This window comes from Periophthalmus magnuspinnatus, chromosome 6, assembly GCF_009829125.3.
Source record: "Periophthalmus magnuspinnatus isolate fPerMag1 chromosome 6, fPerMag1.2.pri, whole genome shotgun sequence".
In the NCBI taxonomy this organism is placed as follows: Eukaryota; Metazoa; Chordata; class Actinopteri; order Gobiiformes; family Gobiidae; genus Periophthalmus; species Periophthalmus magnuspinnatus.
Window position 1 is genome coordinate 24,653,011 of NC_047131.1, and position 23,027 is coordinate 24,676,037.

Below are 23,027 nucleotides of genomic sequence, written 5' to 3' on the forward strand. Positions count from 1 at the left end.
TTTAACCATGGAACATGGCGGACACATTCTTGTCCATGGTCATCCATAAACAAAGCAGTCTACTCTGATCATTATATAATTGTTGGACTTCCTAAGCTTTTACTGAGCCCAGACTGTTCTGTGAGCGCAGGGCCGCGCGCTTCTCAGAGGCAGCAGGAATGTGATGACGTCAAAAGGAAACTGGACGCGCGCGCAATTGTGCACGACGGCGCGTGCACTTCGTCCTCTCCACTGAGCGGTGCTCGTGCGCGGCGCTCTGACTTGAGCGAGCAGAGCTTAGCAGTAGAGCTCAGGCACACATGAGGAAAGTGCAGCTCACATGGAGCGCTGACATGGACAGGACACACGCAGAGAGATCCAGCCGCGTGGATGTTTAAGCTGCGGCGTCAAACGAGGATCGGTCATCGTCAACGACGCACTGAAGCCTGAACAAACCCGTAGCTTCGGGATTATTCCACAACAACAATGGTAAGTGAACAGAGAGTGTTCAGTCCGCTAGGTTCACCAGCAGCGGCGTCATCCGCGTGTGGCGCTCTTGGAGCCGCTGTTATTGCGTGTTTTGAGGTGTTTAAGTGGGCAGAGAATGGAGCCGTACCTGCGTATTTGTCAACTCTGTACTGCAGCAGTAGAGTGTTCAGCTGGCCTCAACTCAAGTGTAGCAGCTCATGGCAAGTGGCCACAATATGCACTATGTAACATACTGTTTTGCCTCCAAGTGCGCACATAGCAGGCCCGGTTTAAAGGAACCCATGAGTGTATTTGTCATCAGTGGACGATACAGTACACGACTAGAGATGAACAACCTTCTTAATCCCAGGGGTGTGACTCAAGGTAGTGAGACAGTACTGTTAAACATGGGGACTCTGATGGTTGAGATGCAAATGGAAGCATCAATTTGAGAGCGTTGAAGTGTACAAAAATACATCTTAAAAATAATGAAGTAATAATGAAAAACATCTCCTTTTTACAAGTACATAGAGTCTCAAAGCTCTGGCTCTCATCACTGTTGTTGACAAAAGTTGAACTTATAAATATGTGATGATTGAAGATACAGTGACATCATCAGCTCTAAAGCCCCCTTTGACCCTTTTAGTCAAACTAATGAAGACCCACTCACGTGCGCACACTCTAACATACATTATAGTGTCCTGTTACCGCATTGATCCACGTCCCATTTGTGCTGGATGGGTGTTATTTGAGATATGGGCCAAGCAGCATCTTCAGTTATGGACGATAAAGGAATATTTTTACTGCAGTGGTTTCATCTGTGTCAGATATATATACACATCAATAGATTTGATAAAACTTTGCATGTTTAGAGTACAGCAACTGCTGACTTCACTTAAACCTCTTTTCCCTTTGAGCCCAAACAATTATCTTGTTTCTTTTATTCACAGGCAACACTGCGTTCGTGAGGAACTCCTTGACACAAGCACCTTCCTGCATTTGTCTCTCTGTCCGTGTCCTACCGGGCTGACCTGATGTCAAACGCTCCCAAAATGGATTGCCCAGAAGCCATCATTTCGGTGGAGGAGGGAAGTCTCAGTCCTAATACTGTCCCGGGACGCTCGGATCTTAGCGGTCTCTACCACCTCGGACGAACGTTGGGCAGGGGCCACTTTGCTGTAGTCAAACTGGCACGTCATGTTAACACTGGTCAACTGGTGGCTGTCAAGATTATTAATAAAACTAAGCTTGATGTCATGGCAACAAGCCACCTCTTACAGGAAGTGAGGTAAACGCAATGTATGTAATAATGTACAATTATTTCTACAGAGGAGGAGAATATGACAGATTACACCCTCTAGTCTGCATTTTCTTCAAATGCTTCAATAAATGTGTTGACTCATTTGATACCAAAATAGAACAGCACTGTCTGAAATGAATGCTGTGTTCAAAAGTGTCTTGGTCTTATGAAAGCTTATGCTGATTACTATATTTTTAGTATTATCTTGATGGACATAAGCAACTTTTTTGCACTTATTCTTGCAGTAATTTCAATGGTAAAAAATCAAGTAGTGTATATTATATTAGTATTCATTTACAAGCACATTTTGAATGCTCTGCTGATTTTCTGACCTGTTTTTAGGTGTATGCGGAGGGTGCAGCACCCCAACGTGGTGCGTCTTTACGAGGTCATCGATACCCCCAGCACCCTGTACCTGGTGATGGAGCTGGCAGAGGGGGGCGACCTGTATGATTACATCCAGCGCCATGACGGGGGTGTGGCCGAAGTCACAGCTAAACGCCACTTTGCTCAGATTGTCCGTGCTGTGTCCTACTGTCACCGGCTCCATGTGGTGCACCGAGACCTCAAACCTGAGAATGTGGTGTTCTTCCCACAACAGGGAGCAGTCAAGCTCACTGACTTTGGCTTCAGTAACCTGTTTCAACCTGGGACCATGTTGGCCACGAGCTGCGGGTCACTGGCCTACTCCGCACCAGAGATCCTGCTGGGAGAGGAGTATGATGCACCTGCAGTGGGTGAGTGTTTGCTTAAAGCCACAGAATGTAACTTGTAAACCAAAAATACCGACTAAAATATAAAAACATGCAGGCTTTCATCTCCACAGAACAGACAAAACTTATCTGTCTCATTGAAGAATAAAAGTAAGGTTACTATTTCCCTAGAATTATGCAGGTAACGTGCCATCTCCAGAAAGTTACATACTGTACCTTTTAACTTTTACTTATTTGCATAACTGTACTCATTTTCAAACTGTGTAATTCAATTATAAATTTTAATGCAACTGCTCCGGGTCATAGGCCAGTTTGTGCAAGTCACATTACTGGATAAAAGTAGTCAGGCTAGTTCCACCCCTGTAACCACTACAGGACTACACAGAAAACAGAGAAATTTAAGAGCATCTGGGAGGGCATCTGACATAGGTGAACTGGTGATTTTCAACAACTTTCAGTATAATTTTTAACTGTTTTACCAAATATATTGAGAATGCACCCACAGTCACTTTTGACCTACATTTTACAGGGACTATTTATTCCTTAGTTTTACTTTAATTACACACACAATCCCTGCAGTAACTTGATCGTTCAGGGGTTGGTTACAGTACATGTTCCCTTCCTAAAACTATTATCAACTTTAAAACATGTGCCTTCCTTCAGTGTACCACAGCTTATCCACTGACCTTGCAGCTTCCTCTAACTTATCCCCCCTCTGTTGACATTCATGCAGTTGTATTCGCTCTACATTGTTGTGCATTCATGTATTTGTGCTTAGGATTAGTGCGTAGTAGCGAATGTGGGTCAGTCTTAGCAGTCAGTCAGTCGTGAGCCAACTGAGCACGTTCTGCGTTTGAGCCAACACTGCAGCTCCCCACTGGACTCCCTCTGCATTGCAAGCACTTTGTCTGTGTGTGTGTGTGAGAGTGTGAGTGTGAGACAGAGATGGATAACACTAAGAGAAAATCCCATGCATCAGTATTATCCGGTGTGAGGCTGTACAGAGCTGGGGCAGAGAGAGGTCCTGCAATGTACTTGGAAAAACATATAGAGATGCACTAGGGCCGATCTGTAAAGCTGGATCTTATCAAAGGAGGAATTATTACAGATTATTACAGATGCAGAACTTAAAGCAATTTTCTATCAAGTTGACTGATAAAAACATGGGCACATACAAAGCACCAAGGCCAGCAAACAATCCACTATTAATTCTTTTCAGGGGAACATTTTTATAACTTATGTGTGTATTTTAGGTCATTTTGTGTAGATCAAGACAAGTAACTATGGAAATCTTTGATGCTTTTCACTCTGCTGGCAGTGCTAACTAAATGTATGTACCAAAAATCAGAATACTTTCTTAAGATCAAGGAGTACACTGTGGTACCTGATCACACAAGTTCTACTTCAAGAACTTGAAGTAGAAGTAAAACAGCATTAATGAGAGAAATTGGAGGAAAAAAGGGATCGGCCCATTTGAGATTTTTTGCAACAGACAATGCAACAAACAAAGCCGTTTTAACACTATTTCATGTTTTTTGCACTTAAAGGGAATTTTAAGTGATTAAAGGTATTCTGCAACAAAAGTGATAGCATTATAAGATTTTCAAAGAATACTTTCGTTCTTATCGCTGTCTGCTGGATTCTGCGGCTGGTGACCGTGACCATGTGTTTAAGTGCTTATCTGACCCTGTGTTGTTAAGCTCCTGAAGTTTGTTAGTGTAAATGTTAACAGATCTGATACATTTTACTGAACTAATTTTGTTTTTATTATTAGTATATTTATTTTGCATCATGTATATCCAGGCATCTTTGAGTGTATCTGCCGTTTGTGCTTGTCAAATGCTTCTATTTCTCCATGTTCCTAGCACTCTCCAAAACATTTTTCCCAAGTTTACAGTGACTACATAAATGCAGCGTTAATCTTCCTCTGGTTTACACATCTGACATCACAGCCACTCAGTCCACTTCTCAATAAGGAAACCCATTGGTCCGTCTCTTTTAAAAATAGACCAGAATAAACTCACATGCCTCCACATCTCCAGCATGACTTATGAGCTCGTCCACTTCCCCTTTTTCATGTTCCTCTTTTTTTTAAGTGTCCAGTTGAAGAGTGCCCATTTAAGTCCCTCTGAGCATGCTCTCTGTGAAGTGTCCTGTGACTGGTGTTATAACATACTATAATTTAATTACAAACTCTGAATTTTATACTAAGGAGAAGGATTGATGCTGGTTTTGAGGCCATGGTTAAAAACATAAAAACAGAATGACAATAGCATGTAATTTTCAACACAAAATACTAGTAGTTTCATTAATATTACCATGAGGAATTACACTGTAGATGGTCACTTGAAAACTACTCAGGGAATCCTATTTTTCAGTATTAATACATTTTCAAATTAGTATTGCAAGTAAGGATGAGCGATATGCCAAAAAATTTACATGAAACCAGTTTTAGAAGGCAAATCACGATTTCGATTTTATCACGATTCATTTAAACTTTATTTTGCCTTAGAGGTAATTAAAAGTCATCTGCTTCTTCTAAAAGCTCACTTGTCATTGCAGTCGGTCACATCCACTTGTCACTCACTCAGCATTGCTTAGGCTGATTAATAGAAGGAGTGGGTGGAAAAAAGTGTCTGTGTTTGAGTGTAGAGTTGCATTTAAGATAAATTTGTGAATCACCATGTGGCAATTTGACCAAAATAGCAGATCGTCAAAGGAGTGGGTTCACGGTTGGATCACTATATTGCCCAGCCCTACTTGCAAGTCAAAGTGCAAAATTTTTAACAAATAAATAATAAAAAAAACATGTGAAGAACAATTATTTTCTTATCTTCTTATTTTCTATGTAGCTTGTCAAGGATGTGTTCCTTGTTTTTCAAGGGTCTTATTTAAAACTGAACCACCCTGCAGTCTGTGTGATGCTCTGAGCTTACCTCTGTGGCCTTTGATGACTTGGCCTTTTATTGTATCTTTATTTATGTCTTGTAGAAACACTATTTTCTCCATTTTCCTCGCAGCCCTGTTCTTTGGTGTGTTTGTTTGGTGATAGTCATATGATTGGGAGAAGAAGCTCCACGGGCGTTTTGACAAAGATAAACATACAGGAGTTCAGTTACATAATGTGAGACACTGGCCTTTACAACCTTTCTGCCCCAAGTGTAATGTCAGGCCTCACATTAAGGCAGAGAAAAGGCTGTGTGTATTGGTCTATATACTCCATTATGTCCAGATGTACACTGTGGGTTGATTGAAGCTTGTGTACTCTTGGTAAATACATAAGATGGGTGGAGTACACATGCAAAGGATGTGGTGAAGAACTTCTGCTTTTCACTGGATGGGTGTCACTGACAATAGCTTGCATAAAAGTGTCTAAAATGAACTTTTGATCTATGTTAATTAGCTGCGTGAAGGTTTATTTTTTTTGCCTGTCTGCAAAATAACTCCAAAAGTAAGGATTGGATTTTGGTTACATTTGTAAGTGTTTGTCGGTAAATTAAATATTATTATGATACGATTTTTTTGTAGTCCGTATAATGAATAATTCAGATAATGAATTAATACTTAATTTTAACTTGACAAGACATGTCAGTTTCAATTATTTTTGGCAGAGCGTTTACCCCTGAAGATATAAGTACATGTATTTCCAGCTCTTCCTCAAAGACACAAACTCTTTGTCCCAACAGTGTATTCTCATGCATGTGTGCTACATTCATTTGAGAGCAGAAAAATACTGATTCTGCAACTTGTCTCCTGGATAGACTTCTACCCTGAAAGTCCTTACTGTTACATTGTATAAATAATCAGTTATTGTAGGCATGGGGCCATGTCCAACAAAGAAGAATAACAGCTGAATAACTTTGTGGGAATCAGACCACAGCGCAAGAAATTAGATAACATTTTTAAAACACCTGAATCCAGAGCAGCAGATCATGTGGCTGAGGTTTTGTGTGTACCTGGAGTTGTGATGTCAGCAAGACATTAATGCATGCTGGGAAAGTGTGATATTCCCCAGAGGGTAGAGAGAAGTGCACTCCCAGCACTGACTTGTTGCATAATACTTGTGTAGACTCTAAGGGTGTGTGTGAGGGTGCATGTGAGCGTGCGTGTGTACTTGTGGCCCAATCAAAAAGGCTTTGTTCAGACCAATGCTGTTATGTGGGACAAAGATTGATATATTTCACTAGAGCAGAGGAATGCAAGGACACCACACAATGAGACGTCCTAGTGAAGATTTACATTCTATTAGTAAAAGATAAAACACTTGTCAAAACTGCCAAGATACTGTGATAAGTGGCCGGAACATGTTTGTGGTTAGATTTCTCCAACTGGCCTTGAGGAAAGCGATTAGATTTATGCATGATTTACACAGCTTTGTTGCAGGTGATACTGTTTTCACACCTTTTCACGAAGTTAAGCAAATTTTTACGTAATCTTTAAAAATATTCTTTAAATGGCTAACAGCATGAGGATCAGGTTTTTATTGTTACATCACGGAGAGGACAGTTTGTGTTTAGACCAAAGTGAGAAGGAAATGCTGAGAATAGCTGCACAGACAGCAACACACTCCCTGTTATGGGCACAGCTCTCTCTCCTCTTCAAGTGGATCATGTCGTGTTCCGGGCCGACTGCTCTGGGCTGGCACTATCTGTCTATGTGTTTGTCTACAGAGGGGACAAGGGAAGGAAGGGAGGGGCCTTTAAAAGAACACTGTGTCAAACCCAAGAGGGGTCCGAACCCTGTCTGCGTAGACCAATAGACCGGACATCCCTCTTTCACACTGGACATTACTCAACATTATTATGAGTTGATGAAGTTAGACTAATATGTTTCCCAGTGAAGTAAAGGCTAGTCTGAAGGTGCACTATATAACTTTTCTGGTTATGGATCTTATCACCTGCTTATCTCCGTGACATTATTGCTTTGCCTTGAATGTTTCACTATATAGCATTAAAAGGTTATTAAACAAATCGTTTATTCATGTGTTTATGCATGTGTTTATATTGCAAAAATAAACACAGTGAAAAACATGCATTCTCTCTGTGATTGGGATTGCCTCTCCACAGATCTGATCTGTTACTTGGCCTGGTGGTGTCACTTCCGTGTTTCCATGGAGAAAGATACATTTAATGCCATACTGTGGAACATTTCAAGCAAAGCAATAACATCTTAATGGAAACAAGCGGGTGGCAGGTCCTCCTCTAAAAAGTTACATAGTACATCTTTAATGGTTGAACAAATAATTACAGTTTGTTATAAGGAAAAAGTACAAAACACATAAATAGCAACTAAATCAATGTTTTCCTCAAGCTCCTTATGTACACGTGTGTTGTATTATAAATAGAAAAGTGAGTACACAATATGAGCTGATCCCACTGCACTTTCTCTTTTAGACACTTCTTTTTTCCATTTTATTTAAAGTTCAAAATGAATCATCTTACGAGTTCCCAGAGGAATTGTGTCCTATTTAAAGGGACTGTGGATAACGCTGTACTGTGTGCTGCAGATATCTGGTCTCTGGGGGTCATTCTCTACATGCTGGTGTGTGGGGTTCCTCCGTTTCACGAAACCAACGACAGTGAAACTCTGGTCATGATCCTGGACTGTCGATATCGGGTCCCAGAGCATGTCTCGGACCACTGCAGACAGTAAGTACACATACACACACGCGCATGCACACACACACGTACACATAGTGTTGGGCATTATATTAACTTGCTTTCATTTCTTGGAGACTGATCCTAACCATAGTTACTAATTGCCTAACTTTAACTTAAACCCTAATCATATCCTTTCTAAACCCATGTGTAAACTTTAAACCATGTTGACATAATAATACAGGTTTTATGTCATGGAAAACTGATTTTTTTTAACCCCATGAGAGAGGCAGGTCCCAATGAGGGGTGTGTACAGATTTTAGTCCCCACAGTGTGCTAAATACCCGCTCCTGGTGTCATGCAGTTATATAACTCAATGTATACAATAGAAACACTGGGCTGCTCCACTTCTTAGTACTAGTGTACTTCATACTAGACACGTTACAATTGAAATGGATGTCATGCAGTCAATTGTCAGATATTTTTTTAAGTAGGATTGAGCATTAAACCACTGTAATGGTCTATTTTTTATACTTTTACTTCTGTTTTATCCCAGTAGAATTCTCCCAAAGTAAATTTTCTTCCTAATGTTTAGTGAAAATATGTATGTACTAAATGCTTCAAGTTCTGTCCTCTTTGTGCTAGGTTTAAATAATATTCTTCTGTTAAAGTCTTTGCTAGACATTGCCCATTGGCACTACACATGGTTTGTTTTTTAAATATTTACTTATTTTAGTTTCCTCTTATAATTAGATAGGTAATTAAGTTTGGATTAAGTTTATTGAGTTCTGCCTCCAACCAAGACACATGGTCTCACCGAATTACTGTAATGAATAGCCCCTGCTCAACCCTCCATAATGTGACTTGTAGTGTTATGTAACTACAAGTCACATAGTATATTTTACACATTGTACTATGTTTAAAGACATAATACAATGTATAAAAGTCCCAAATCATGCTTTAAGTATTCATAGCTACATCCAAAATGTCTGACTAGCCAGATTTTGAAGTTCATAAGGTTCACTTTGGCCCGTGGCTGGGTTTGTCGTTTATAGTCCTGCGCTCTCCAGAGATTTAATGCAGTAGATGTGGGGGGTGACCGGATCTGCTGACCGGAAAATTCTCTCATTAGTCTGCGTTTCACTGGATAATTTGTGTGTCCTACTTATTTTAGAGACGAGTGCTGCAGTTTGACGTCAAGGCATACAAAGTACTCACTCGCACATCCCTTTTAATGTCATGCCAGACTTTGGAGTACCACCTGATGATGTATGTATTACTTCATGTGCCACAGACCACTTCAGGTCACATGCACTTGTGTGTTTTCTCACTTAACCTTGACTCTTTACTGAACATTGTGTGGTTTGGATACAAAGTGTAGAGTCAATAGTAAGACCATTTGGTAAGATTTGAGTGTTTTGCCTAAGTCTGGATTATTCATTAGATATGTTTATTTTCTTTTACTTAACTTTTATGTAGTTGCAGTTTTGATCAAGTGAACAACATTTTTTTTTTAATCCAGACTATTTATGTATTCCTTATTTAATCTGCTGCCACTACTCTTCTTATTGAGTTTAACCTGTTCTAAAACAGTGTGACTTTTACTATATACTTTTAATATATATTTATTTTATTATATTGATTTTGTATGTAATGCTTATTAGTGGAGTTTAATTCACAACTTTCAGTTTGTCAGTCCTACTGTTAAATGTCCTTTAAATATTTTAAATCTCCTTCTGTATACCCTCCATTGACAGCATTGAATAAGGGTAATTTGTACGCAAGAGTCTGGCCTATTATTTAACATTACATTGCAGACAAATCAACAAAAAAATGGATGAGCTAAAACTCTTTACTTGGTGTTAGTTCAGAGTGGTACAATTGGTGCTGCCACACACTGCCTGTATGTCTAACACAACAGCTGCATGCTATTGTCAGATTCATGAATGGGTCTTTATGCTCTTATTTTTACCTATTTTATTCCCTGCAGACTGGGAGCAATAGGCCTCAATAGGCTCTGTGGTTTGTTCATTATCTCAGACACATCTTACCACATCTGATGCAGCAGCTGTCTTATGACATTGCCCCTGGTCACATGGCAGGGAAAATGGAGCAGAAGAAGTTAAATCTGCATTAAACTAGTGTGTAGCCAAGCAAAAGTGATCTGTTGGTTTTGTTCATCGCACCTGTATTTTCATGCATTTTTATCCACCTAAATTTCAATTTCAGTTTCAATAGAATATAAACTGCTGTTTACTTAATCCTTTTCATTGTCATCTGGTTTGTTCCTTGGTGCTCTTACCTGCAGATCAAAACATAATAATTTTACTTGGACTTGATAAATTTTTTCAATACAGGAATATTTGCCAAAGTACCCTCTAAATAATGAAGAGCAAAACAGTCTAAATCAGGGTGAGCCCATAATAGTAGCTTGATAATGATGGATAATAATAACTTTGTTTTTCAGTTTAATTTCTCGGATGCTGCAGAAGGATCCCACCAGTCGTGCAACCCTGGATGAGATCGAGGCTCACGATTGGCTGAAGGGACTAGATGATGCACTGCTGACCCCCGAGGCCCCTCCCTCCTGGCTGTCAGGGGCTCTGTCTCTCAACTCCCCTCGCTCAGCACCAGAAAGCGGGGATCTGCTCGCTGCTAAACCAACCAATCACACACCTTTCCCTGGACCATGGCAGCCCAGTCTGTGCGCCACCCTGAGGACAGCCCCCGAACCGGACCCCCTAGCCCCTAAGAGTGCCCCAGCACTGCAGCTGATCTGTGAGGAGGAGGAGGACGAGGAGGAGGACGACGAGGAGGAGGAGGACAAGGAGGAGGAGGGCGAGGAGATGGTAGAGGAGGAGGTGGCAGTAGAGGAGGAGGCGGCGGAGGAGGATGTGGCGGTGGTGGAGGAGGAGGAGGAGGCAGAGGAGGAGGAAGAGGAAGCGGAAGCGGAGGAGGAGGAAGCGGAGGAAGAGAAGGAAGAAGAGGAGAGCACAACAGAACAGGGCTCACTGCTGCTTTTGACACAAACTGAGGAGAAACTTGGTGTTGAAGTGGAGAAAAGAGAAACCATTGAAATGTCAGAGGAGCCTGAGGAGGAGGCTGTGGACAAAGACTGTGTGATTTCTGAGCAGCCCGTGAGTCTGGGAGATGTTGGTGCCTCTAGTGCAGAGTGTGTTCATGAGACAGACGCAGTGAGTCTACAGTATGAGGAGCCCAACAATAACAGTAAACCTGTCCCCTCTGCTGTGGCTCTGTCCTCCTCTGTCTGTCTGGACTCCAAAAACACACATGCAGCTGAACAGGAACTAGAGCAAAGGGCAGAAGATGACTGCAGAAAGGAGCTCTCAGCTGACAGGTCACAGTCCCACAACCCAGACACTATCCCCCGGGCAGAAACAGCCAAACGGCACAGCTTAAAGCTGCGTGAAAGAATTTTCCAGTTTCCTCTTTGTGAGAAAGCACTGGCTTTTAATATACCAACTCAGAACAAATCCAAGATTATGCCACTGGCTCAGTACAACTGCTGCAGAGTGCTATAGACTGAAGGACATGCACCAAGCAGTACAGCAACTGTGTAACAAGTGTTGTGCCTGTTCAGAGGCAGGCCAACTGAACTTTTAGGGGAAACTCATTTGCTGCTGTGTACAGAAGCTCCACATGTGCAAGACTTTGCTCCCGTCCAATCGAGCTTAGCATGAAAAACTCATGGAAGGAAAAGATAAAGAAAATGCTAAAATCTTGAGACTTAGAACATAAAATATTGTAGAGAAATAAGCTACTGTCGTTTTTGTTCATAAGGTGCCTAATTGGGTTTGTTTGCATTTATCTTGTCTCTATAACTCTGACTTAAAGTTGTAAAATACTGTCAGTCAGACTGCTCCAGCGCTAGCACTAGATGAGTTTTTAAAAAGTTAAAAATATTTAATATGTAAAAACAACCAGCTTGAGCTACAGAGTAGCACCTGATTCATTCCTTTTGCACAACTTGCTCCATGTGGTTGAATGAAGCCTCTTATTATAAGCTCTTATTTGTAAAGACTGAGACTGTTACATGATATGTTGATGTATCTATGCTCCAGCCTGAATGACGATGTTTTTTCACAATGCCCTTATTGGACTTCTGTTCTTATACAACTGTACTATAGTTTGTATAATCATTGACTGTTGGCAGGATGCAGGCCTTTCATTCTGCTGATAACTAATGTTTGGCTGCATATATCAAAATTATAATGTTTATGTTAGATTTTTTTTTTACAAAAGTTGCATTTCGGAACAGGAGAAATGTGATATGCATGTTGTTGATATTACTGTTATTTATGGCGATATACCTCTGTGTGTAATGGGTTTGTGCTCCTAATGTATTTTTGATTTGCACAAGTGTGACTACTGTAGTTGCTAGCCATATTTTGGCAGCATCATGATCACTGCATAGACCAAATAACTGAGTCCTTTTTTTAATCATTTCCATCATTTTTACATGCACAGTGTATTTTGTCTTTTTAGGTAAGATTTTAAAAAAAAGTTTAAGCTAACAAAAGCCAAAGTGTGCTGCTTTGGTCAAACCGCTAGAGCCCATAGAAATTAGATTTTGAGCTTGTGACCTATGATCATCTGGTCACTCCCAATATAAAGAGGATGTCATGTGACTTCATAATCTGTGCAGAAGAGGTTTGATAGGATTATCAATGCTCCTGAGCAACTGCATCTTTCCCTGTGCCCATGGACCTAAACGTAGTGCCCTTCATCTGGGCCTTGGACCTATTTTCTGAATTTATTTATTAAAAAAGACTGTAAAGTTACACTGTGTTCTGGTACTTTGTGCACATCTAATTGACAGACACAATAACAACTTAACTTTATGACTTTATTCTAAAACAGAACATGCATGGCTGACATTTTCAGGTGAATTCAACAAGTTAACCGATTTATAGTGATTTGAAGTCGCTGTGTAGGCCTTATGTGGAAGCTAGTGATTTATGACTAAAATGAAAGGAGTCTATTTCATTATGAGGCTAGAGTTTTAAACTATGATATATGTGGTGCCTCCTGCTGACAGGAATAAAGCACATGTAAGCTGAATTCTCACACTGTAAGATCATTTACTATTTTTCAATGGCTGTAACATTTGTTATATTGCTGCACAAAGAGGTAAAGCTGCCATTCCTGAGAGACACTCTGTTTATCTTACTAACATTTATGTAATAAAATAATGTAAAATATAGACACACTGTAACTGTGTGGTTTTTGTTTGGCTTCTCCAATACTGTTATTACATTATGTTTTACTGGAACCATCTCTCAATAAATTGAACATAATAAAATACAGTTTAAAAAAATTCAATAAAACCATTAAAAGACCAAACATATAAATCAACAGAAAGGTTAGACCCTCAGCTGTCGTCACAAAAATCAATTTTGACTAAATTAGGTATTGCACACACACTACTGTAACTATATACAAACAATTTTAAGGCAAAGTACGACTCTGCAAATTGACAACCCTTTATCTTGCCACAAGATGGCAGTTATATTATTCAACTCAATCTCTACATATTTACTTTCGATGTTTTTTTCACTAGTCAACTTTGGTAAAAGTCTATAAATACAATCTGCTAAATATTTGCTAAAAGGTGCATTTCAAACATTTTAGTGTCTGTCTTCAAGCCTAACCAGCTTTTATCAGCTGTGGTGCATTAGATACAATACAGTAAATTCACATACATTACTTTTTCAAGCGGGTGGTTGGCAAGCCCTGGTGTGTACACACCTGAACACTGCTGAAGCAAAGACACATACACTTTGAGTATCTGAAGGCACAGTGGTTTGCAACACTGTGGATGATACAAGAATCACCATCTTTAAAACACCTTCTGCAATGACAAAACCAGAGGCATAAGAGAGAAAACACAAACAGTAAATTAAGTAGTCATAAATAGTTAAGTGCAAACCTGCTGCCGGAGGGCCTGCATTGATTTAAACTCTATATGAAGCCTCTTTTTGGTGATCCAGCCTGGTTCATCCGGGATCACTATAGCCAGCACTGTTTTTACAAGAATCAGAACATGCTGCAAAGAGAAAAACAGGAGTTGAGTCAATATATAATACATTTATACACAGTTTTATGCAGATTCAGGTCTATTTTATTGTGCCCTCAGCTCATTTATCATGTCAATTATGTTTCATGGTGGACTGAATTCTCTCTCAGGCTCTTTGGGGCACTGTAAATTTACTGAAGCATATCTGCAAATATATGTGAATCCAGACTGGAATTACTGGAGATTACACCAGAAATGTTCCCTTATTTTTCATACTTCTTCTGTGCTTCTTCATTTTATTTTACTGTTGTTGTGTGAATGTTGTAATTATGTGTTTTGTACTTTCTACTGGGCCAGGACTCCTTGTAAAAGAGTTTTGTTTTGTTTTTTTCATCTCAATGGAATTCTCTGGTTAAATAAAAAAAAGAGACTCTCTGGACAATGAACAGTGTCAAAAAGCTATTAACAGACAGATGGCCATTCACTTTAACTTGGGGCTATTTGGTTTTGCCAGTTCCCCAACCACATATCTTTGCACAATAGGCAAAGGCATTCAGAATGTCCCACGAGAGTCAACTGGTAACATGCAAGGGTAAGGGAGTGAGCTAGCCTAAATTGACTGGCCAACAAATAAAATTCCTCTAAATTCTTCTTAATCACAATCATCTGCATATGTTGACATATGTTGGAGTTGTAAAAGTGGGAATACACAAACATCACTTTTTATCAGTTAGTGTTAATGTCCTGTACCTCTATTCCCACAGCCAACATCAGGATTTTTGTACAGGTCAGTTCGCCCTCTAGGCACTGAGCCTGAATCTGTGGCGACAGCACCAGGAGCCAGCAATTTGACACAACGGACACAAAACTCAGCACCTCAAATGCAATCTGCAAACACACAAAAATGCGTCTGTTTATAACTAAATGGTAGTGTGAGGCTGTTGCTTTCCATAGTACTTAACATTGTTTGACTGACCTGCCACACGCCCATGTTGGCCACCGGAGCAGCGAAAGGCTTGCGGAAGAGTTTGCAAATTTTATAAGCGTCCGATCGTATCTCTGTGAGGTTATTGATTAGCAACAGTACAGCGGTCAGTGGGAACACGCAGGAAAAAAGACTTAAATACCCAAACTGCACGAGGAGCTCAATGTATTCTGCAAACAGACCCTGCAACATCCAGAATGATAGTGAAAGCACTGAACAAACATACAATACTTAATTATGATGTAAGTCTATCTTCAGGTTTTATTAAGACTGTAAAAAGTGTACCATGTTGTTTTTTTTAATAGGCCAAAGCCTTAAAGGAGGTGTCAGAATAAACATCTATAATAAGCTGTCAGTTCAAGATACATAGTGTTGAAATCTAGGAGGCAGATAATTTACTCATGCATGTTATATGATATTTGACATGAAAACAACAAAAGAATTTCTGATATTCTGATGTCTGTAAACGAAACCAAATATGCAATGCACAAACTAACCGGGAATACAGGTAGAGTTCCTTGGTTCCTGAATTTATCTTCTTGAGGATCATCTTCACTCTCGGCTCTGTTGGGGGCACTGATAAACCGGTCCACCAGGTATGGGATCACCACCTCTGTCACCTGGTTTATCAGCTGGGTCACAATCAACAGCGAGGCTAAACGCTACATTAAACACAAAACAACAAAACAAACTTAAAGATTCAAAACATATTTAAAGGTTCAAAACATACTTAAAAGTCGTACATTACACAAAACTGACTTGTGAGCTTTAAGCCATGTTTTAATGTTGTTACCTCATCAAAAAACATACCTGGAGTTGTGTTTTGTTTTATTCACACAGCTGAGTGACACTTTATTATTAGTCTGTCTACATCTCCAGAGCTCAAAATGCACTGTTTCAGCTTGTGATGTCATTTAGTGATAGTTGTCATGTTAACAGCTGCCTTTTACCTTTTGTTCAGAAGAGATTGGAAATTCTAGGGCCGAAATTATCCAAATGATTCTAGTGAAGTTGTATGGAGTTTAAAAACACAGTGAAGCATTTCCTGTATTACCACATGACATCACAAGGTGGAACTGAGTGTTTTCAGTTTGAGAAAAGAACACAGCCTAAATATGCAAGGCTTGTGTGTTAAACATGTGTGAATGAAACAAAACACAACTCCAGATAGATTTTTGATGAGGAAACAACATTATAGCATGGTTTAAAGCTCCCAAGTCAGATTAATATTGATGTTCTTGTTCTTATAGTAAAGCTGTGTAATGATTCTAACATTTTTCATTAATAATTCAAATTATTATTCTATTCAATTACAAATATGTTGTAGTTAATAAAATATAATTAATTCACTTTTCTTCAGAATGATGTGGGCTAATTTTTTCCTTTAAAACCTGGAGCAAAACCGTTTTTCTGATCTACACGCACATTTAAAACAAAAGTTTCACGTAAAATTACAAAAACATATATATTTGGACCTGTTTGGACCTGCTTCCTGTTCAAGCATTTTGAGGACTTTTTCAGTAAAAAGATGTATTTATTTTAAAATTGTTAATCGTGACGGTAACAGTCCTAATAATGTATCATTCTGAAACAAAAGGATACTTTCTACTCTACAGGTTAATTTTCACAGTATAGAAGAAATCAATTATTGTGATTTCAAGCAAAACGAGTCAAATAATAGAGATTATGATTTTTGCCATAATTATCTTGTAGTATTTTTTATTATTACTAAGAATGTATTTGGAGGTAATAAAGTAGTTGAAAGTGTGACAGTGTTACCTTTCGTAGCAAAGGCACATCTTGTTTGAAGAAGGCAATATGGAAGAGCACAGCAAAGTAGTTGAAGAAGGTGAACTGTAGAGGAAGATATGTCAAAACAATTGTTGTATGAACAAATGAGGCTTCAAAGAAACAGTCCAAACTGTGAAACCAACCACTAAGACTTTTCCAGTGAGGTGATTGTCAAAGGCTGATTCTTCCCTGTGGTTCTCTAAAGAAATAAAGAGTTTAAAGTTAAATTGAATGAGAAGATTCAGTGGTTTGCAGTGCTCATTTCAGTCACCATAGTCAGTTAAAGCCTCTGCCACAGTCTTATACACAGTGGCCAGTACATTGGTGTACAGGATGTGAAGGACAGAGGGTAGGTAAAGGAACGTCTGAGACCACAGTGAGTCGTAGTCTGCGTGGATCCTCTTCACCTGAGCCTCTCCCCAATAAAACACCATCATGCCCAGCACCACCAGCCCTGCACACACACAAATGCACAAACTTTCCAGATTAATCTTATGGTGATTGGTAAAAGTTGTTAAAATGACTTATCTTTTGAACAACTTTTAATATGATAACATAATGGCATTTTCAGAAGTTACTGTGAAAAGACTTTTTTTACTTTTAGCTATCTATACTGACAGCAAAGGCATTGATGTTTTGGCAGTTTATGTTTCATGTGGATAGGCCCAGTATTTATCGAGATGTGATGTGACTTATAACCTAATATTTAACTTTATGTAAAACAGGGATCAAGTTAAAAGTACCTAGAAACAACCCGACTACAGGCACTGACACTAGAGCCATACGAAGATCCCTCTGCCATTCAGGAAACAGGGGCTCCACTCGACCAGTGACAGGGTTGACCCCCAGGTTACCATGGTAACCTGGCCGGGGTTCGGCAAAACGCTCAGCGAGGTGCAGTGTGCCCCAGCGGTATGACAGAGATGCACTGCGCCGCTTCCACAGCTCCATCACCACAGTGGACCACAGCATGCTGAAGACTGCTTGGATCATGTGACCACTGAAGCCAGGGCCTGAGTGATCATCAACAATGACCTGTGACCCCGAGACTGACTCCACCACCTCCTTCTGTACTTCACCTGGGAGAAAATACTGACATTATGACAATACACTTTCATCAGCAGTCAAAACTAAAACTGCCCCACAAATAAAAAAATAAAATAGTACAATATGAAGTTGGTTGAAGTTTGTAGTCGCTTGGTCTTTTTTGATACCATGTAATTCAATGCAGTTTGTGTTTTTCCAATTAAAGTTTTCACAAATTTAAAGATATATTGACAAACCTGAGAAGTATGTAATGGACAGGCCTAGGACAGCGGGGGGCAGCAGAGACCATGTGTAGAAATCAAGGAAGCTGAAGTAGAATGCCAAAGAACTCCCAAAGTAAGAATTGACTGAATCTGTAAATGGTGCAATGGGATTATAAGCGGTCTGTGGAAAAGCACTGACTCATTCTCTAATATGAATAGCTGTGTCTCACCGAGAGGCTGAGCCAGCTGGTTACCCGCATACCAGGCCTGGCTCAGGGCTTTCAGCTGCTCCTGGTCGTGAAGGGCAACAGTGTCCACAACAACACCAGCCGAAGTTAGCTTCTGCCCTGAAACAAAGCAACATGACAACGTTATGGACAAAGACAGGATCATAAAGCAATTATAACTGCACTCAGCCAGTCTCCAATTACACACACTATAGCACACACAATGCTGTGGAAAGCTATTTTATCATCAAAAGGACAACTACCAAGGACAATAGGAAAGCATATTGATCCAAGAAGCAATCCAGTTTCTAATAAAAAATAAATGACACAAAATTGTGCAGAAAAAAGAGCATTTTGATAATATGAAAATAAGAATTATTTTCATAATCATTATTAACCAACAGCTGAAATAGTTTATGAAATTAATGTTTTGAATTTATGCTAAATCAGCTACAACTTTAGGCCTGCTTTGGCACATTTCTGTTGGCTTGCAAAAAGAGTAAAAAAATTGGCTAAATATATTGTTATATATTGTGATATATTGTTTGTGTTTGTCTTACATATGTTGTCTCTTGGTTGTAGCATGTAGCTGTCATCCAGACCTGGGATTTTTATGGCCCTCTGAGCTCGCATTCCATCCAACTCATACTTTACTATGTACTGTCGCTCTGCCAGGGTCAGGAACACCTCCATGCTGTCTAAAGGTTGAATATATTAATTGATTAGACAAAATACTTGATTGATTACCGGTATGTTTTACCAGGATGTCTGCTTGTTAGTAGCCTATGCAAAGTGAATAAGAGATTACATTCAAAGCAACTGTGACACACCTGAGTCTTTAAAGTTGTCTCTGTCCTCATATGAAAATGCCTCCATATCACCATTTTTGTACACTCTACACAGTCCCAACTCCTCAGTGGCCTGGAGCAGGGTGCAGCGGGTGGCTGAGAGCACCATGATGTCCCCACTGGCGTCTTCACCAGGGTGGGCCAATAAACCTGCACCTGAGGCAAAGGGGTGGAAAGATACGGTGTTAAGAATTGAACGCTAAATTATAAACAAACATTATAACAGTAAAATAGACAAAGTAAAAGAAAAAAGAACAGAAAACTCAGCACAGAACTAAGCTAGTGACATTACTTGGATGAAGCTGCTTCTTGTCAGAAAATCGCCTGAGGAAGATAAGGTTACTCTAACATTTTCTAAATTCAAGTGCAAACTTTAAAAAAGGTCCCGACAACTGGAAATTTGCTTTTATTGAAAAGCAATGTCCAACTCCAACTGTGCTGTTATTGAAGCTTACCACAAACACTGGATTTTAATAACTACGGTACACTTTTGTAAAGTGAGTTATGGGGATAGGTGAGTTTCATTTGAATAATACAGTTATAATAGTTTACAAATACAGTTACTGTAAACATTCCTGCTCACCCATTCTTTCGGTGATAAATATTTCTAAGGCTATGGTTGTTTGCTATCTTCAGTGTCTCCTCGGTGATGCCCTCACTCACCTCCATCTTTCTGTAGAGTTCCTATGAGCTTGAGAAGCCACCTCTTGGTCTCGGGCCGAACCTTTTTACCCAGTTTGACCAGCACCAGTGGGTCGACCCGGTGTGACATGCAGCAGGGACAGGACACTTTGGTCCATCCTGGTCCTGAGGCTGATGCTGTGAGCAGTTTAGCAGAGGCCATTGGCGAGGGAGGGTCTCTGCTACTGCCTGCATCTTCAAGCACTCCTGCTGTACTCATGGTAAGACTGTGAAGATAGTAGACTATGTAACTACAGGCTTGTTAAAAAGCAATGAAGCAAAATGATACTTAATAAAAACAAAGAAAAGGGCCCAGTCTGTAAAGAAATTAAGGGACTATTTGACAGCTTGGTAGAGTGAAAACCTCCGGTGCCTTAGCCATGTACCCAAGTAATATACATATCTGGACTGATTAATACGGTTACTTGATTTGCATGATAGGGCTGGCTGATTTAACTGTTAAATACAAGTGAGCTAGCAATGCGGGTTTAATGTGTGATAGTGTAGCTAAGGAAACAGTGGTTAAAGTGACAGTAACTCATAACTTCCTGTGTTATAGCTTTACATTACAACTCTGTAACACACCACACAAACCTTATGGAACATTTGAGTTTGAACCACCGCAGTGCTTGTTTCTTCTTGCTGGTTGTAATAGAGACAAAACACATGCAGAGAAAGAGTGAGAGATTTGGAACAGCACCTGGCAGAGTGTTGATGATGAGATCCTGGTCTCTGCTCCTGCTGCAGGCCCACAGCCCCTCCAAGGTCCTAATACAGCACCCCCAAAGCCGGCTCACTTCAGCCATAAAGGACTCAGAGAACAGCCTTCTCAACTGTCACTCTATGGTTTTTGTTAGTGCAGCTAGGGTGAACCGTATGGGGCTGTGTGTGGCAGGAATGCGGAGAAACTTCCCCAGACTGCAGGGTGTGGAGGCTTGTTTGGTTTACTTCAACACTCCTCCCTCCATCCCGCTCTCAGCTGCACAGAGACTCACTGCAGCCCAGGGTCCTACTGCTCCACCCGTCTCTGCTGCCCAGGCTGTACAGTAACCAAACACACACTCAACCCTGTAGGACAGCAAAGATGGCACTGATTTACAGTGAAGCCTAAGCCTCAAGGCTCACAGGTACAGCTATGCATTCTACAGTATTTTACACTTTTTTTTTTACACAGTTTGACACCTTGGTATGTTGGTATTTCTCCTTGTATAATATAAAATCAATGTATGGCCGAGGCAAAATAAATAAATATATATATATATATATATATTTTTTTTTAAAAATAGAATAAAATACTAAAATAAATAAATAAAATTAAACAATGCAGCATTACAGATGGGTTGATGAAAGCTATTTAAACACCTTTACCAGAAAGAGAGTGGTAAAGGTGTAGGGACTTTCAAAACGCAAATTATATTGTGCAGGGGGCTCAAGTATTTTAAAGTCTTAAAATACATTGTTCTTCTAATTGTTTCTAATAGGCTGTGGCCTTAATTTAGTACATTAAATCATTTACACCGCAAAAAACTTATGGACTTACCAAGAAAAATTAGAACTACAATATTCCTTTTTATTATGGAAGCCCGTTTCCGCCATGGAAAAAAAAAACAAGTTTAAAACTTGTAATTAGGAGTTTTAATCTACTGATCACGATTTTTAAACTCATAATTAGGAGTTTTAAAGTGTTAATTGAGCTTGTAGCCAGTGCGCACATTGCAAGTGAGTTTACAGAGCAGAAGACTAAAGGACTACAGATGGAAATTAGCATTTTGCTAAATCTGGTGCAGCCATCTTTTTAATGCATCTGCACACTGTCCTTCAAATAAATAAATAAATTTAAAAAAAGAGACAGGAGGACTGTTGTGTTTATCTACGACAGAGCATAAGGGTCACTTAAATAAAAATAAAAAAAATATGCGGGCGCTACGACAAAAAAGTCGTAGCATTTCGACATTAAAGTCGAAGCCAGAAAAAGTCGTAATATTACGAGAATAAAGTCGTATTTTTATGAGAATATAGGGTGCTGTGCGTGAATGAGTGACCAGTGCGTTATGAAGAATTTGGAGCATTTTGTTCAGATATAGCAATTTCTTCCAAATCTGTATGCTTCCTCCAACTAAACAAACTCAAATCCTGGCAGTGTCCCTTCAAAGTACTTATACTAATGATAGTGTGGTGATGGTGGGCTAAAAGACACAGTATTTCATTGTGCATAAACCCCAGTTGAAAGTTTATCTGAACAAAATGCTCCAAATTCTCCATAACGCGCAACGCACAGCAGCCTATACTCTCATAAAAATACACTTTTTTCTCGTAAAATTACGACTTTTTTCTCGTAGCGCCGGAATATATATATATATATATATATATATATATATATATATATATATATATATATATATATATATATATATATATATATATATATATATATATATATATATTTTTTTTTTTTATTTAAGTGTCCCTCATACTCCGTCGTATTTATCACCTACATACTTTTATAAATGAATAAATTAAGCTCCAGTAAAGTTTCTGGCGTCTTGAACAAGTCAGTGGGTCTGAGCTCTGGTCTGAGCTCTGGTCTGAGCTCTGGTCTGACCTCTGGTCTGACCTCTGGTCTGACCTCTGGTCTGACCTCTGGTCTGACCTCTGGTCTGACCTCTCATGAGCTCTGGTCTGGGTCTGGGAGCCTCCTCTTCCGCGGTCTGAGCAGAGTGCTAGTTTGGTCACAACTTAAAACTCCTAATTATGAGTTTAAAACTCATAATTAGGAGATTAAAACTCATAATTAGGACTTGAAAATTCATAATTTAGACTTCCTGTGGGGCTTTTATTTATTTATTTTTTTCCATGGCGGAAACGGGCCATCCTACGACATCTTAATTGGAGCAAAATAAGGATCTCCGAGCAAATGGAGACCCTTATTGCAATATTTAGCCTAGTTATGGGATATTTTTGCAGCAGCTCTAATTAGAAACTCAAAATATAACTCGGCATCCAGTGAATAATAATAAACACTTACTGAATTAGTTAATTGTTAGAATTTGACAGTGATTGATTTGACTTTACACCTTCACAAATACACGAGTAAAAATTAACATTTAAAAAAGATACAGGCTGTAATATTATCCATCCATCCATCCATTTT

General features: G+C 39.5%; 2 protein-coding genes across 2 annotated transcripts; one reads left to right on the forward strand and one right to left on the reverse strand.

Moving 5' to 3' along the window:
- Positions 1-236: 236 nt before the first annotated feature.
- On the forward strand, positions 237-12,950 carry snrkb (SNF related kinase b). The gene is made up of 5 exons (XM_055222326.1): positions 237-468; positions 1,398-1,735; positions 2,090-2,484; positions 7,967-8,108; positions 10,525-12,950. The coding sequence occupies exons 2-5, from the start codon at positions 1,482-1,484 to the stop codon at positions 11,597-11,599; spliced, it is 1,866 nt and encodes a 621-aa protein (XP_055078301.1). The 5' UTR covers positions 237-468; positions 1,398-1,481; the 3' UTR covers positions 11,600-12,950.
- A 288-nt stretch (positions 12,951-13,238) lies between these two features.
- ano10b (anoctamin 10b) lies at positions 13,239-20,856 on the reverse strand. Its single transcript, XM_033967764.2, has 15 exons — positions 20,577-20,856; positions 19,859-20,103; positions 19,178-19,351; positions 18,908-19,045; positions 18,351-18,467; positions 18,154-18,270; positions 17,614-17,949; positions 17,142-17,324; positions 17,014-17,069; positions 16,859-16,933; positions 15,577-15,741; positions 15,071-15,262; positions 14,845-14,982; positions 14,008-14,124; positions 13,239-13,929 (listed from the first exon to the last, which is right to left on the reverse strand). The coding sequence occupies exons 2-15, from the start codon at positions 20,094-20,096 to the stop codon at positions 13,918-13,920; spliced, it is 2,058 nt and encodes a 685-aa protein (XP_033823655.1). The 5' UTR covers positions 20,097-20,103; positions 20,577-20,856; the 3' UTR covers positions 13,239-13,917.
- Between the last annotated feature and the right edge of the window lie 2,171 nt (positions 20,857-23,027).

What these genes read in the sequence shown, in the direction of transcription:
- snrkb (XM_055222326.1), top strand. Translation starts at nt 1,482, where the DNA reads ATGTCAAACGCTCCCAAAATGGATTGCCCAGAAGCCATCATTTCGGTG. An exon ending in CACCTCTTACAGGAAGTGAG is followed by an intron (nt 1,736 to 2,089) that starts GTAAACGCAATG and finishes ACCTGTTTTTAG; the next exon opens with GTGTATGCGGAGGGTGCAGC. An exon ending in GTCTCGGACCACTGCAGACA is followed by an intron (nt 8,109 to 10,524) that starts GTAAGTACACAT and finishes TTTGTTTTTCAG; the next exon opens with TTTAATTTCTCGGATGCTGC.
- ano10b (XM_033967764.2), bottom strand. Translation starts at nt 20,096, where the DNA reads ATGAGTACAGCAGGAGTGCTTGAAGATGCAGGCAGTAGCAGAGACCCT. An exon ending in AACTCTACAGAAAGATGGAG is followed by an intron (nt 19,352 to 19,858) that starts GTGAGTGAGGGC and finishes CCTTTGCCTCAG; the next exon opens with GTGCAGGTTTATTGGCCCAC. An exon ending in GAACTCTACCTGTATTCCCG is followed by an intron (nt 15,263 to 15,576) that starts GTTAGTTTGTGC and finishes TGGATGTTGCAG; the next exon opens with GGTCTGTTTGCAGAATACAT.